Source organism: Carlito syrichta, unplaced genomic scaffold, assembly GCF_000164805.1.
Source record: "Carlito syrichta isolate Samal-C Ts95f unplaced genomic scaffold, Tarsius_syrichta-2.0.1 Scaffold315705, whole genome shotgun sequence".
Classification (NCBI taxonomy): domain Eukaryota; kingdom Metazoa; phylum Chordata; class Mammalia; order Primates; family Tarsiidae; genus Carlito; species Carlito syrichta.
Window position 1 is genome coordinate 1,232,368 of NW_007259801.1, and position 15,136 is coordinate 1,247,503.

The window sequence follows — 15,136 nt, forward strand, 5'->3', positions numbered from 1 at the left end:
AGTTGGAGTCTCACTCTATCGCCCAGGCTGGAGTGCAGTGACACACTCATGGCCACCCCAGCATTGACCTGCTGGGCTCCGGCGATCCTTCTGCCTCAGTCTTCTAAGTAGCCAGAACTACATGCACATGCTATCATGCCTGGCTAATTTTTATTTTATTGTAGAGACGAGGGCTCACCGAGTTGCCCAAGCTGGTCTTGAACCCGCAGGCTCAGGCAGTCTGCTTACCTTGGGCTCCCAAAGTGTGGGATTACAGGCTGAGCCACCGAGCCTGGCCTTAATTTTTTTTAATTTTAAAGATGTGGGGTACAATTTAGGATTAAGCATATAAGTACTCATCAGACAAGTTGCCTGGGCCTCCCTTTGGTCCCCACTTTGCCTGGTTTGAGACCAGGTACCCTGACTGATGCTGTGTGTCCCCCTCCCCCACCCTGGCAGTATCCCATTCCTGACTTTCAGGCTTTTTGAAATCAAAAATTAAGGATTAAAACACTGAGGTGCCATTAAAGTCACATAAACATAGTGCTCCATGGCTGTGCTTGCCTGTCCATCTGGGTCACTCAGACCACTGGGCAGCAAGCTGTACTGAGCAGTGTTACACAAAGACATTTAGCGGCTGCTTAATTTCCTCTTTTATAATTATCTTTTCTGTCTTTATCCACAAGACACGCATCGTTTTGCTGATAAATGAACAAATGCCTCAGACATTCTAAGTAAAAGTTGTCAGGCGCAGTGGCTCACACCCGTCATCCCAAGGCTTTGGGAGGCGGAGGCAAGAGGATTGCTTGTACTCCTAGCTACTCGACAGACTGAGGTGGGAGGATCACTTGAGCCCAGGAGTTTGAGGCTGTAGTGAGCCATGATCACACCGACATACCAGCCTGGGTGACAGAGAGAGACCCTGTCTCAAAAAAATAACATTAGTCAGGTGCAGAGGCTTGTGCATGAAATCCCAGCACTTTGGGAGGTAGAGGCGAGAGGATTGCCTGAACACAGGGGTTTGAGACCAGCCGGGGCAACTTGGCGAGACCATGTCTCTACAATAAATAAAAAAATTAGCTGGGGGTGGTGGCACACACCTGTAAATCCCTTGGAAGTCTACTGGGAAGGCTGAGACAGAAGGATCACCTGAACCCAGAAGGTCGAGGTTGTGGTGGCCGTGAGTGTGCCACTGCACTCCAGCCTGGGTGACAGAGTGACACTCTAACTCAAAAAATAATTAAATAAAATCTGAAAATAGTTCTTTCTGTTTGGGCATCTACTTGAGGATAAGTAGTATTTTAGTGCCCCAAAGATAATATGTCTTAGATTAACTACTTTGAACTTCAAGTTTCAGAGGAGCCAGCACTTTCTTGAGGTACCATCCAAGAATTTCTTGTCAAGTGGTACAAAATATTTATGTAAAACTAGCAGGAAGGCGTTTTCACAGATTTGGGAGAACTCGTTACTTCAAATGTCACCTGGCCTAATTGAAGGGCAGCAAGACGGTTCAAAAATGCAGGCTTTTGGTTTCACTGTAGCCAGGATTTTAAAAATTAGTCTATCATGAAAAAGTCTTTGAAATGCTTATAACAGAAAATGCTTATAGACAGAAAAAAAATTAAATTTAGAGCAAGAATAATTTCCTTAATTTCGCCTCCTTGATTTCTTTTGACTGTTTTGTCTAAAGCATTGTTAGACTTTTATAAATATTTTGATTTACTGTATCTTGGATCTTGCTATTTTATCATCTGAGACTCATGACTTGAATATGGAGGAAAATGATTTAGCAATTTATTTCTTTCTTCCTTCTTGTTTTTCTGAGACAGAGTCTCTATCGCCCAGGCTGGAGTACAGTAGCACATTTATGGCTATGCAGCCTCGACCTGCTGGGCTCAGGCCATCCTTCCGCCTCAGCCTTCCAAGTAGCTGGGACTACAGGCACACACCACCAAGGCTGGCGAAATTTTTGATTTATTGTAGAGAAGAGGCCTCGCCCTGTTACCCAGGCTGGTCTCAAACTCCTGGGCTCAGGCAATCCTCTCACCTCTGCCTTCCAAGGTGCTGGGCCTAGCCCGGCCTAGCAATTTCTTATTATCTTGCTAACATGTAAAGTTTGCCATTCAGGTATTTAAGAGTGAGCCCCACCCTCTCAGCAATGTGCGTTTGAACTCACAATATTTGTTTTATGGCAGTTTTGAAAGCCTATATTATGCCATGTATTGTCATATTATTTTTAGATGATGGGACATAGCCAACAAGGGTGGTACTACACAGTGCCTAATATGTATTTTGGTGTGTAAACTTCACTAGATTATTCTTTTAACCATAAACATGTAAAAAAAATAGGTTATATCATGTTCAAGAAGCAGGACATAAGAATTTCCCTGGCAAGATCCCGTGGGGCAGTGGCTTCTTTTATATTCTCAGAGTGTCTGTTGTTTGTTTCTTTGCTTGAGTTGGGGTCTCACTCTGTCAGACTGGAGTGCAGTGGCATGCTCACAGCTCACTGCAGCCTCGACCTCCTGGGCCTAGGTCTTCTACCTCAGTCTCCTGAGGAGCTGGGACTACAGGCACGCACCACCACGCCTGGCTATCTTTTAAAAAATATATTTTTGTAGAGACGAGAGCTTGCTTTGTTGCCCAGGTTGGTCTTGAACTCCTGGCCTCAAGCGATCCTCCTGCTGCAGTCTCCCAAAGTGCTGGGATGGCACATGTGAGCCACGCACCAGGCCTCCTCAGAGTGTCTTGAATAGGATGAAGCTACCAGATAGTAATGTGTAGATATGAAAACATTTTGAAAAGCATAAAATGCAATTTAAATGTGGGATATAAAGAATACCTGCAAACCCACAAGGAGAGAGGGGACAACAGAAAAACAGAAACGAGACATACAATCCCTAGCAGGGAAGTCCTGTGGCCAGTGAGGCATGGGAAGATGCTCGGTGACCCTCTCGAGCTATCAAGGGACAAATACTCACAGATCAGCAGGGAGGGCGGGTCACAGCTCTCAGCCTGGAAAAGGGATGAAATCCTCAAAAACTGACGGTTCGAAGGCAGGAGGGGCTGCCAAGGGCCTGGAGAGACCAGCAGACCTGGGTGCAGATTCCACACTCAAGCACCCATGACTTATGAAAGAAGTAACATGACGGCAGTGCCAAGAACACATTTTTAAAAACGTATGAGGCTGTACACGGTGACTCACACCTGTAATCCCAACACTTTGGGAGGCCAAGGTTGGAGGATCACTTGAGCTCAGTAGTTTGTGACCAACCTAGGCAATGTAGTGAGACCTCAGCTTTAGGAAAAAACCCCAGAAATTATTAGCTGGGCATGGTGGCATATGCCTGTAGTCCCAGCTACAAAGGAGACTGAGGCAGAAGGATTGCCTGAGCCAGGAGGTCAAAGCTGCAGTGAGCTGTGATCATGCCACTGCACTCTAGCATGGGCAAAAGAGTGACCCTTACTCAAAATAAATAAATAGATAAATACCTCCTATTTATAGCAATCAGCAATGCCATGGAATCACATGTATCCTCCTGTCGGATACGGGTCGACACACTCATTTCTCAAAACTGTAAGCGAATCTGGAGAGGTCCTTAAACTGGCCTGAATTCCACAGTGCCCCATGCACTCACCAGTTTAGAAGTCCCCACTTTAAAGCAGTGCTGGTGGACTGTCCAGGAGGAAGCATCAAACACAATCACTCGGCCTTCAGAGTGCTCATTCAGGGCGCACCACAGTTTGGGGTGAGCATCTTCGACTTTTTCTGCTGGGTCAAGATGTCCTAAGGAGGGAAGCAGCCCAAGCAGTTACAAGGAAAAGCTCTGCCGTGGCAGCCGGCAATTTGCACCACTGCTTGGGTCTCACTGGGCACATCCCACATGCCAGGCCCTTGCTGGGTGCTGGGGGTACAAAAATGGGCACACTAGCGGACGACGGCTTGCGGCTTTGCTTTCTTTCACGAGACCTGTTGCTCTGCTGGGTTTTCGTGACATGCAAAAAGGAGAGAAAACTCTCTCACTGGAAGCTGCTTTATGCAGAGCCGCTGTCTGCCTGTCCGAAACATGCATGCCACGTGTGGGAATCGTCACATGCCATGGGAAGTCATGGGATGTGCACCTGGGGGTCACGAGAGAGCATCTGTAACACTTACTGTTCGTGGTACACATGGACACACAGAGAAGCCACATCACTGGATTTTATAATTCTTTTCTGCCTGTATTGAAGCTCCTCTGTTTTCTACACTAGCAACCCTTGGCATAACCTCCCCAGCAGCATTCTTTCTACGTCAGAATTTAATCAAAGTGTCTTTGACAGTTTTAAACCCACAACCCAGCGAGGATCTTCTTTAGGCTCTGACCCTTGGCAGTGCCAGTTCCCTTCTCCTGCCATCATCCTAATGTGATGTGGAGGGCAGCAGAAAAGCCATGAACAGGAAGCAGCCAGACAACCCACCAAGCAGAAAAGAATCTACTGTCGCCCATTCAGAGTAGGACAGGACTCCTGTCTGTCTGGTTTCTATGACAACAGGTATCTGAGGTGCCATTGCCTTATCGCAATAACAGCGGGATCAGATTAAATAACTTCAAAGGGAAACAATGTGGGCACAGGTGCTCTGTACACAGTCAATGGCCACAGAAGGTAAGGAGCCATAAGGCTGAAGCAGGATTTACACACTCAAGTGATGGCCCCATTTCAGTCTCTCGTGGGCTCCCCCCACCCCAGCTCTGGTCATTACGAGGCCAAGTCCATGGAGCAGCTAGACAGTCTCACACTTACTGCTCATGTCTTTGCCTCAAAAATCAGAAAAACACCCTGTCTCCATGTATACTTCCTCTGTCACTCCAGAGCTGACCTTGAAACCCAAATAGAAACTTACCAGAGTGTTTTTAAAAATCATGGCAATAGGTCAGGTGCAGAGGCTTACACCTGTAATCCCAGCACTTTGGGAGGCTGAGGTGGGAAGATTGCTTGAGCCCAGAGTTCAACACCATCCTGGACAATATAGCAAGACCCCGTCGCTAAAAAAAAAAAAAAAAAAAAAAAAAAAAATCACAGCAATAAACAAGAGATCTACATACCTGGAGTGTACAACAAGACGTCCACAGCATGTGGAAAAGTTTCTCCCGCCGAAGGATTGATTTTGTGTTTCAGCGTTTCCGAGGTTGTCTTCGGAACAGCCATGGGCACTGAAAGACAGACACTCGGACATTACTGTCTAGGCATGGGGGCATGGATGCCATCCCACAGCCTCACTCATTCTGCTATTGCAGAACCCATGTCTGAGGTCAGTCTTCATCATCTGTGCAGAGGAAGCTCTCTGTGGACCTGGGTGTTGAAGGACAGCTTCAGCCCTGGGCCTCCGTTCCTGCTCTCCCCTGGTGCACAAGTAAGTGGCAGGGGACATGGATGTGTTCAGCGACTCACGCGGCTTTTGTTTAAGCAAAGCCCTCTTCTCAACTCCTGAGCCATCCGATCTGGCTCAGGATAATCGGGAGGGACTCCCCCCAAAACTGGAATTTATTTATAACAAATTGTGATTTATTCTGACATGTTTAAACTTCAGTCACCTTCAAAGTACTCTCCGTGTGAAGCAATTCGTCTACTGAGATGCTTTTTTCACTGCTCAAAGTAGTTTTTGAACTTGTGGATTTTGATGTCTTTTAGTGCTTCTGCCCTTTTTTGTTTCCTCTCTTCTACATTGGCAAAACATTTCCCTCTGAGGGCTTTTTTCATCCGGGGAAAGAAACAAACAAAAAGTAGCTCTGGGCAAGATCAGGTGACTAGGGAGAGTGAGGCACAGGGGTCATGGTGTTTGGGGTCAAAAACTGCTGAACACTCAGTGTGCTGTGAGCAGGTGCGCTCATAAGTCACCCACCATGAAATGGGCAAATGCCTTGAAAGAATCTCCAAAAAGAGTCACTGAAGCCAAACACAGCCTCTCACAACAATGCAGCTGGTACTCTGATGCCGATGGGCTCCTAGAACACTTACCTAGCAGGGAAGCCTGCACTCTAAGGGGTCTACCCTCCAAAAAATAATTCTGTGTTTTTTGGGGGCTCCCCCTTGTAATGCCTAATTAAAAATGCTTCTCAGTAATGAGGTATTCCCAAGATGCAACCCAGAGCATGGTTTCTCCACCTGAGAACTGTGGATGTTTTCAACTGGATGCTCCCCCATCGTGGGGGGACGTCCTGCATCCTATACACTATGGGATGCTGAGCAGCATCCCTGGTCCCTGCTCATAAGATGCTGGCAGCACCTCCCATACATAACCACAAAGTCTTTAGGCGATGCCAAACACCTCCCCTCAAGGATGGGGTGCAAAATCAACCCCCCACACTAAAAACCACTGCCCTTCAGAATAGCACACACTCCTCTCTTGCTATCTAACCCAGCCCATGTTTCCAGACAAAACCCAACACTGCTTCCTGTCAATCTCCTGGGACCAGCCTGCTCTGACCCAGTCCCTCCACCTCCCTCACCCCTTAGTCAGTCCCAGTGGCTGTTCCCTACGTGCTTGCCAGCAACTTCTCTTCCCTTACATCTTGTTATTCTCACAACAGTCTAATGAGACTGACCCTGTTGCCCCCATTATAAGCAAAGAAAGATGAGAAAACCGAAATGCATCACCACCCCATGACCTGTTGAAGGTCCTGCCATCTGCCAAGGGTTTGACCGGGACGCCCAAGTGGGGCTGGCGGGTTCACCAGAGTGCAGTGACCGCTCACTGGCCTCTCTGCCTCTTCCCCCGCTGCCTCGAGCTGTTAAGTCATCTGTTATGGTTTAATCGTATACAGCGCTAGACCTTCTATCATGAGGTGACCGGGAGGTCATTAAGCTCAGGGTCATGAGTCACGTCGCGTTTGCCTCACTGAGCTTTAACGGTGGAGAACGTGTCCTGACTTGTTACTGAGGGATCAGGAAGTCCAGCGTTCTTTGTGACACTGGGCAGTGACTGAGAGTGAGCTGTCGTCTGCTGGGTATGCCCACGGTGACTCGAAACAGTTTACAGAGGGGTTAGATGACTTGTCTATAAACTCTCAACCAAGACCAAGCATGAGCTTGGAGTGATAGAAACAGCTGAAATAGGAGGGTTGTTTGATTTTGTTCCAGAGCAATCAACGTCTGGCTCCAGGACTACTGGACAAAAGCTCCTTCAAGTTCCCCCAGCAGGTCTTGCGGCAACATGGGTCCCTGAGGCTTTATTTGCTACCCCGGTTTGAGGGCCCCTGGGTGACGTGAGAGAGGGCTTCTGTGACCAGAAAGCAGCAGGAGTCCTGCAGTCAGTGACAGATGTTGTAAAGAGAGCAAAGTGTGTCAGAGTGAATAAACACATAACAGAAGTTTGATTTTCCTAATTCTGAGACAACCTTTAAAAAAAAAAACCAGAGTCAGCTCGTGTGGTGGTTCACACCTATATTTCCAGCACTTTGGCAAGCTGAGGCAGGAGGATTGCTTGAGATCAGGAGTTTGAGACCAGCCTAGGCAACACAATGAGACCCTTATCTCTACAAAAAAATGTTTTAAAAATTAGCCATGTGTGGTAGCTTGTGTCTGTAATCCCCGCTTAATTAGGGCAGAAGGATCACCTGAGCCCAGGAGATCAAGGCTGCAGTGAGCTATGATTTTGCCACTGAACACTGCACTCTAGCCTGGGCAACAGAGTGAAACCCTGACTCAAAAAAATAAAAAATAAAAAAAGCAACAAACCAGAGTCTCCCATGTACACCCCAAGAGAAAGAAAAACAAATGTCTACACACGAACTTGTACATGAACGTTCACAGCAGCATTATTCATAATAGCCAAAAAGTAGAAACAAGGCAAATGTTCATCAACTGATGAATGGATCACTATATCCAAACAGTGTCTATTATTCAGTTACAAAAAGACTAGACAAACCTAAACTTGAAAATCATCACCTCCTGCAAAAAGGTAAGCACACCACCCACCGCTGTGTGACTTCTGGAAGGAGAGCGCCAGATGCTAATCTACAGGAAAAAGACTGAAGAATTCCTGTCTGGGGAAACTGAGGGGGGGGAAAAAAAGACCTTAATCAAGAGGGGGGAAAAAAAAGACCTTAATATTCAGGGCCTCTCCTCACTCATGCAATGGTGAAGCCCACCTGTCAGAAGGCCCACCAGGAGCCACTCAAGAGCCTTCCAGAGACTTCTATGCTGCTTAAACCAGCCAGAGGAAATTCCGTTGTTTGCAACTAAGAATCACAACAACCCCTCCGATGTATCATGGAAGGCTCCCCAGACACTAAAACTACCCGGTGCGTCCTGCTCAGCAAAAGGCTCCAAGTACATTGTTAAGTGACAAAAGGAAAGACACAGAACAAGGAACGTACAGTATTCAAAAGCAAATTAAAACGTAGAAAAGAGAAAGATCAAGAAGTCTGGGATTGGCTCTGCTCGATAGAACAAATGCCAACCAGAGAGAATCACTGAAAACACAGTCAGGATGTCACCAGTCAAGCACGTGTTTTTCTTACGTTCGTTCTTCATCTTATCGAAGTAAGATAATTTGGAGGCAGCGTAAATGGCACCTGGCGACTGTAGTGTGCCAACGACGGCGTCCATCAGCAGGACGTTGGTCAGCGCTTGCTGGATGTACTGAGGGTCCTAGGACAGAAACAAGAATCTCTCAAATCAGTTAGCTATAAGACCCTAGTCACATCACGTAAAATAGTACTTCTAAAGAGGCGTTTCCCCCCCCTAGAGTAGCATGAGTTTAAATGAATGATGAATTTGGATTTTATATCATGCAATTTCTTTTTTTCTTAGTTAAGACAAATATGGCTTGTTTATGCCAGGGGTCAGCAAACGTCTCCTAGAAGGGGCTAGGTAGTAAGCATTTTAGGCATTGGGTCATGCAATCTCTGCTGTAACTGACTGCTCAATTCTGCCTGCCACTGAGGTATAGGGGCAGCCAGGGACATTCTGTTAACAAACAGGCAAGACTATGTTTCAATAAAACTTTATTTATAAAAACAGCTGGCTGGGTACAGTGGCTCATGCCTGTAATCCCACTACTCTAGGAGGCCGAGGCAGGAGGATCGCTTGAGTCCAGGAGTTTGAGACCAGCCTGGTGCTACACGGTGAGACTTCCGTCTCTACAAAAACTCAAAAAAGTAGCTGGGCATGGTGATGTGCGCCTGTAGTCCCAATTACTCGGGAGGAGGAGGTGGAAGGATCACCTGAGCCCAGGAGATTGAGGCAATGGTGAGTCGTGATTGTGTCACTGTGCTCCAGTCTGGGCAACAGAATGAGACCCCACCTCAAAAAACAAAAAACAGTCCACTGGCCCATAGGCTTGAGTTTGACGAGGCCCGTGGTTTGTGCTAAATAATCCAGTGGGGGCAACGCCTTCAGTTCCTCTCCCACTGTGGGAGTTTTTCTGTCCTTTCAATAAAGCCTGCTTTCTAAAAAAATAAAATAAAATAAAATAAAAAAATAATCCAGTGGGTATGAAAGCAAATGGCTAGTCCAAAAACCACAGAACACCGGAAGTATAGAAAGAACCCAGCCCCCAGCCCCGGTGAACGGTAACTTACATCCAGTCATAAAGGGCATTCTCCTGCTGAGGGACAGTCTGGCCTTCCCAGTGTTACCACCGTGGGGCGCCATCATCCCCTGCACTTCTCTGAGGATTTGGGAGCCACGCATCTCTCAATAGCCTTATGGACACCCCCTTGGGGTGCATCTCCCACTTACAGTCTGCTCCCATTTTGTGACACATCTTCCTATCTTGTCCTGCCACTCAGACAACACAAATACCTTCCCCCACAGCCCGCCTGCTACCCCTATCCATGGTGTCCTTCGTAACTACGGTATTGTCATTTGGTATAATCAAAGCCATCCATTTGGCCTGAAGTAATCTGAGGTACAGACGTCCTTAGGGGCCGGGCATGGTGGCTCATGCCTTAATCCCAGCACTTTGAGAGGCCCAGGTGAGAGGATTGCTTGAGCATATGAGTTCAAAACCAGCCTGGGCAACATAGCGAGACCTCATCTCTACAAAAATCAAAAAAATTAGCCAGGTGTGGTGGCATGCGCCTCTAGTACCAGCTACTCAGGAGGCTGAGGCAGAAAGATCACCTGAACCCAGAAGGTCAGGGCTGTGGTGAGCCATGATCGTGCCACTGCCCTCCAACCTGGGCGACAGAGTGAGACCACAACTTAAAAAAAAAAAAAGAAGTCCCTAGGATACAATGCCAATCCTACAGAAGAAATCCAATATCAACTCCTGCCAAATTCCTAATTCTGGGAAGCCGAAGAGTGCAGACCTGCCAGAGTGAATGTCAGCACTGCCCAGCCCGTGCCTCTACTCATGGGGACATCACCAGAATGGAGAAGGGACATGGAGGGGAGAAGAGATGTGCAGGGTGGTGGCAGCCATGGCCCACCCAGAGTGCTTTGCCAGCCCCCGTGTTTTCTCACCACGGCCTTTCCCAGAACCCCGAGGGCTTGTTCTGAGTCACACACAGTCCATGCCATCTCCAGTGCCTTCTCTTGACCTTACTCTCCTCAGAGGACCCAGCCCTGAGCCCTGAGCTCTCCCACCAGAGGCCCAGGCATGGTGAGACGTGCCTCGAATCGGCCATGGGAATGCACTGAGGAGACCCCACATCGCGAACCTTGTGGTCATCGGCCAGCTTCTTCCCAGCCCACATCTCCTTCACCATCAGGTGCCAAAGGTCACACTCTGTTTTCAGGTTAGCTTCAAAGACTTCTTTCTTGGACACCATTTTAATTTTTAAAGTGGGTATTCTCCGAAGCAGAAAAGTGACCGTGGTACTTCTGACTTCCTACAGAGGCAGAAGAAGAGAAGGGAGTTAAGTAACATCACACTCAAAGGACATTTGGATTCATGGGAGAAATCGGAAGGGCAGTGCTGGAGCAGCTGGCCTTGAACCACGGCCTCCTGCGGGCACATGCCAGGAGACCCGCCTTCCAGAAGATGATTGAGTGGGGTTTGCTCATCTGTCTGCACAGATCCACACAAACGGACCCACCCACCATGTCTGAAGGTGGTACGTTCTTTCACATCCTTAAATATCTCCTGGCTGGGTGTAGTGGCTCACACTCATAATGCCAGCAATTTGGGAAGCCAAGACAGGCGGACTGCTTGAGCCCAGGAGTTGGAAACCAACCTGGGCAACACTGTGAGACCTCATTTCGGCGACAGAGTGAGACCCCAACTCAAAAAAAAAAAAAAAAAAAAAGAAAAGAAAGAAAAGAAAGAAAATCAGATTAGACATGAACAGTTACTGCTCCAAGCACGTTACATACTTAATCTACCCAATCCTGGCGACAGAGTGAGACCCCAACTCAAAAAAAAAAAAAAAAAAAAAGAAAAGAAAGAAAAGAAAGAAAATCAGATTAGACATGAACAGTTACTGCTCCAAGCACGTTACATACTTAATCTACCCAATCCTGGCGACAGAGTGAGACCCCAACTCAAAAAAAAAAAAAAAAAAAAAGAAAAGAAAGAAAAGAAAGAAAATCAGATTAGACATGAACAGTTACTGCTCCAAGCACGTTACATACTTAATCTACCCAATCCTGGCGACAGAGTGAGACCCCAACTCAAAAAAAAAAAAAAAAAAAAAGAAAAGAAAGAAAAGAAAGAAAATCAGATTAGACATGAACAGTTACTGCTCCAAGCACGTTACATACTTAATCTACCCAATCCTGGCGACAGAGTGAGACCCCAACTCAAAAAAAAAAAAAAAAAAAAAGAAAAGAAAGAAAAGAAAGAAAATCAGATTAGACATGAACAGTTACTGCTCCAAGCACGTTACATACTTAATCTACCCAATCCTGGCGACAGAGTGAGACCCCAACTCAAAAAAAAAAAAAAAAAAAAAGAAAAGAAAGAAAAGAAAGAAAATCAGATTAGACATGAACAGTTACTGCTCCAAGCACGTTACATACTTAATCTACCCAATCCTGGCGACAGAGTGAGACCCCAACTCAAAAAAAAAAAAAAAAAAAAAGAAAAGAAAGAAAAGAAAGAAAATCAGATTAGACATGAACAGTTACTGCTCCAAGCACGTTACATACTTAATCTACCCAATCCTGGCGACAGAGTGAGACCCCAACTCAAAAAAAAAAAAAAAAAAAAAGAAAAGAAAGAAAAGAAAGAAAATCAGATTAGACATGAACAGTTACTGCTCCAAGCACGTTACATACTTAATCTACCCAATCCTGGCGACAGAGTGAGACCCCAACTCAAAAAAAAAAAAAAAAAAAAAGAAAAGAAAGAAAAGAAAGAAAATCAGATTAGACATGAACAGTTACTGCTCCAAGCACGTTACATACTTAATCTACCCAATCCTCTCCACAACCCTCCTAAGAAGGCACCGTTATCATCCCCGTTTTACAGATGAGTAAAGTGAGGAACAGGAAGACAAGTGGCTTGGGGAAGGGGCACAGTTCGTACTTGGCACAGGTGGACGAGAGCCCAGGGACCTCCCCCAGCCATGCTGCCTCCCACCCAAGCGGGCCTCCAGACCTCACCGCTGCACTCACCTCTATGTTTCTGAAGGTGGCGATCTCCACGTAGCCAGGCCTTCCTTCCATCAGGAGGAACAGGCGTTTCTGGGTCATGGCGATCTTGCCGACGCCTAGGTTCGTCTTCACCGAGCTCGACAGCTTATACACACACTCGTTCTTATCAAGATGCTCCATCACCAACCACGGCAGACTGACCTCCTGGGCCTCTGCTTCCGTCTCCTTCCAGCAGTTGTAGAAATCCTTGAATGTTTCTGGGTCGATTTGTTTCTGCTGCCCTTAGTTTAATGAGAAGAAAAAAGAGGTTTCTTACAGCCACACCCAGAGGGAACTTCAAGAACATTCGCGTTACTTTAACAGCGCATTACTGGAACATAGCAGCAGATGGCGCCATCGCCTAGGGCTCTCCGGAGGGAACCGGAGCAGCTTTGGAGGTGACATCCCAGCAGCCCAGGTGTCCAGGGTGGGGCACAGGACACAAGGCTGAGTCTGCCAGCCCTTTCTAGCCCTGGCTTGGAGACGGCTGGGTGACCTGCTTCGGGTAATCACAGTCACTCTTAAGACTTAGGGCAGGAACACTGGGACAAGGACACGCTTCTTATGGAGACAGAGACCCTCCTCCTCACTAGAACACTGGCTGCCATCTCAGGGCCCAGGGGGGTCATCCAAGGAGGCCAGATCCTCCTACACCACTGGTCAGCCTTGCCTGAAAGCAGCCCTTCCATGGTGCTCTCTGGTTGTGGGCAAATAGTTTCCATGTACCATCTGCGATCGAGATCACCGTGGTGCGGCCACAGCCTTCCCACAGGGCCAGCATTCCCGCCGTGGAGCCAGAGGCTGAAGGCCAGACTCACAACTAGCCAGCAGGGATCTCGGGTCAGCCTGGATGGGCCTGCTTCCTTGGCTGTCGACGAGAGAGGGGCGATCCCGTCAATGCCCAAGCAACTGCTGGCCAGTCCTGCCGGTTCTGACCCCCTGACGCTGCCCTGCACCTGATCCTGCCCTGGCTCGGTGCTGCCTCCGTTGTGGTCTTGAACCTGTGCATTCCTCTCTGTCCTCTGATGCACTGCGTCCCTCCCTCAATCTTGCACAGGAGAATGTTCCTCGATGGCTTCTGCTCTTTGTTCAGACACTCCCAGGGAGTTTACACCAAGCCCCAGATTCCTTCAGGACCAGATCCCTCCTCTGCTTCACACTCCACATTCCAGTCACACCAAGTATGTTAGAAACAGGCTGTGTTTGTTCTGAGTTGGAGTCTCCCTCTGTCGCCCAGGCTGGATGCAGTGGCATACTCATGGCCACTGCAGGCACCACCTGCCGGGACTCAGGCAATCCTTCCACTTCAGTCTTCCAAGTAGCCAGAACCGGAACCAGAACCACAGGCATGCACTACCACGTCTGGCTACTTTTTTGACTTATTGTAGAGACGAGGTCTTGCCAAGTTGCCCAGCCTGGTCTTGAACCCGTGGCTCAGGCAATCCTCTCACTTCTGCCTTCTGCTGGGATTACAGGTGTGAGCCACTGCGCCCGGCCAGGCTGTGTGTGTCCAATGCCTCTGCACACACAGCTCACCCTGACTGTTCAGATCAGAAGACTCCTACCCCTCCCACCACATTCAGGTAAATATGCCCACATGTAGGCCTCCCTGACAAGCAGGGTCAACCTGGCCACTGCCAAACTACACACACACTTCCCTTATGGCACCACTGTAGGCAACAACACTTGCAACACACCAAGAAACACGTTCCACACTCTATGCAGGGTCTCAGCTAATATGTACAACCACTTTAGGAGGTAGGCACTATCTTTAGGCTCTTTCACAAATTAGGAAACTGAGGCATGAAAAGGAAAGCCCCCTTGCTGGCAGAGCCAGGTCACAAGGCTGGGCAAACAGTCTGCCACAAGGTGGTGGGTCTGCCTTCACTGCCAGTTGCTGCTCCAGAGGGCAGGATCTGTGTCCTCCCGAAACAGCAAAGGACATGGCTAACATCCCAGCTCAGCCACACCCCGGCACAAGTTGCATCACAAAGTGTCAATGGTGACAGTCGTCAGGAAAATTTGCTCCAGAGTCTGAAACAACTGAGGAGGGAGTCCTGACAGCAGTTTGTAAGGGGAACGCCACATGAAGGGGTCAGGGCCACAGCAGGGTTGGGGGGACTTGCCTGGCTTCTACATCTTACTTCTAAATCATGGGGACCGTGGACACCGTCAGCGCTGAGGTGGACGGACTGACTTAGACTTAGACTTCATCACCACAGTGTGCGGGACCAGAATGTTTATGTGAGAATCTCCACCAAGTGGCAGGATTTTGAATGAACCCTGTTTCTGTTTGCTTATCTGTATTTTCTCGTTGGGTTGCCATGGCTGTATTGCTTATGTACATTTTCTTAAGTTTTAAAGTCATTGGACCCAAAAAGAGAAACATTAGTTAACAGGAAGGGGACCTGTATGCACTTGTGTGATATTTAAAAAGAAGTCGTTGCCGGGCTCGGTGGCTCAGTCTGTAATCCCGCACCTTTGGGAGGCTGAGGTGAGTGGATTGTCTGAGCCCGTGGGTTCAAGACCCGCCTGGGCAGGCGAGACTTCATCTCTACAATAAATCAAAAAATCAGCTGGGCGTGGTAGCACGCGG

At 47.8% G+C, this 15,136-nt stretch overlaps 1 protein-coding gene across 1 annotated transcript in view; it reads right to left on the reverse strand.

Annotated features, from left to right (window-relative positions):
• The window catches only part of DENND3 (DENN domain containing 3), a 79,091-nt gene that overhangs the window by 15,067 nt on the left and 48,888 nt on the right, over positions 1 to 15,136 (reverse strand). Inside the window, exons 14-18 of the mRNA XM_008073163.2 lie at positions 12,523 to 12,782; positions 10,626 to 10,796; positions 8,481 to 8,610; positions 5,064 to 5,171; positions 3,618 to 3,766 (exon numbers count right to left, since the gene is read on the reverse strand). Coding sequence (XP_008071354.1) covers positions 3,618 to 3,766; positions 5,064 to 5,171; positions 8,481 to 8,610; positions 10,626 to 10,796; positions 12,523 to 12,782 — 818 coding nt within the window. The remainder of the gene's footprint in view (positions 1 to 3,617; positions 3,767 to 5,063; positions 5,172 to 8,480; positions 8,611 to 10,625; positions 10,797 to 12,522; positions 12,783 to 15,136) is intronic.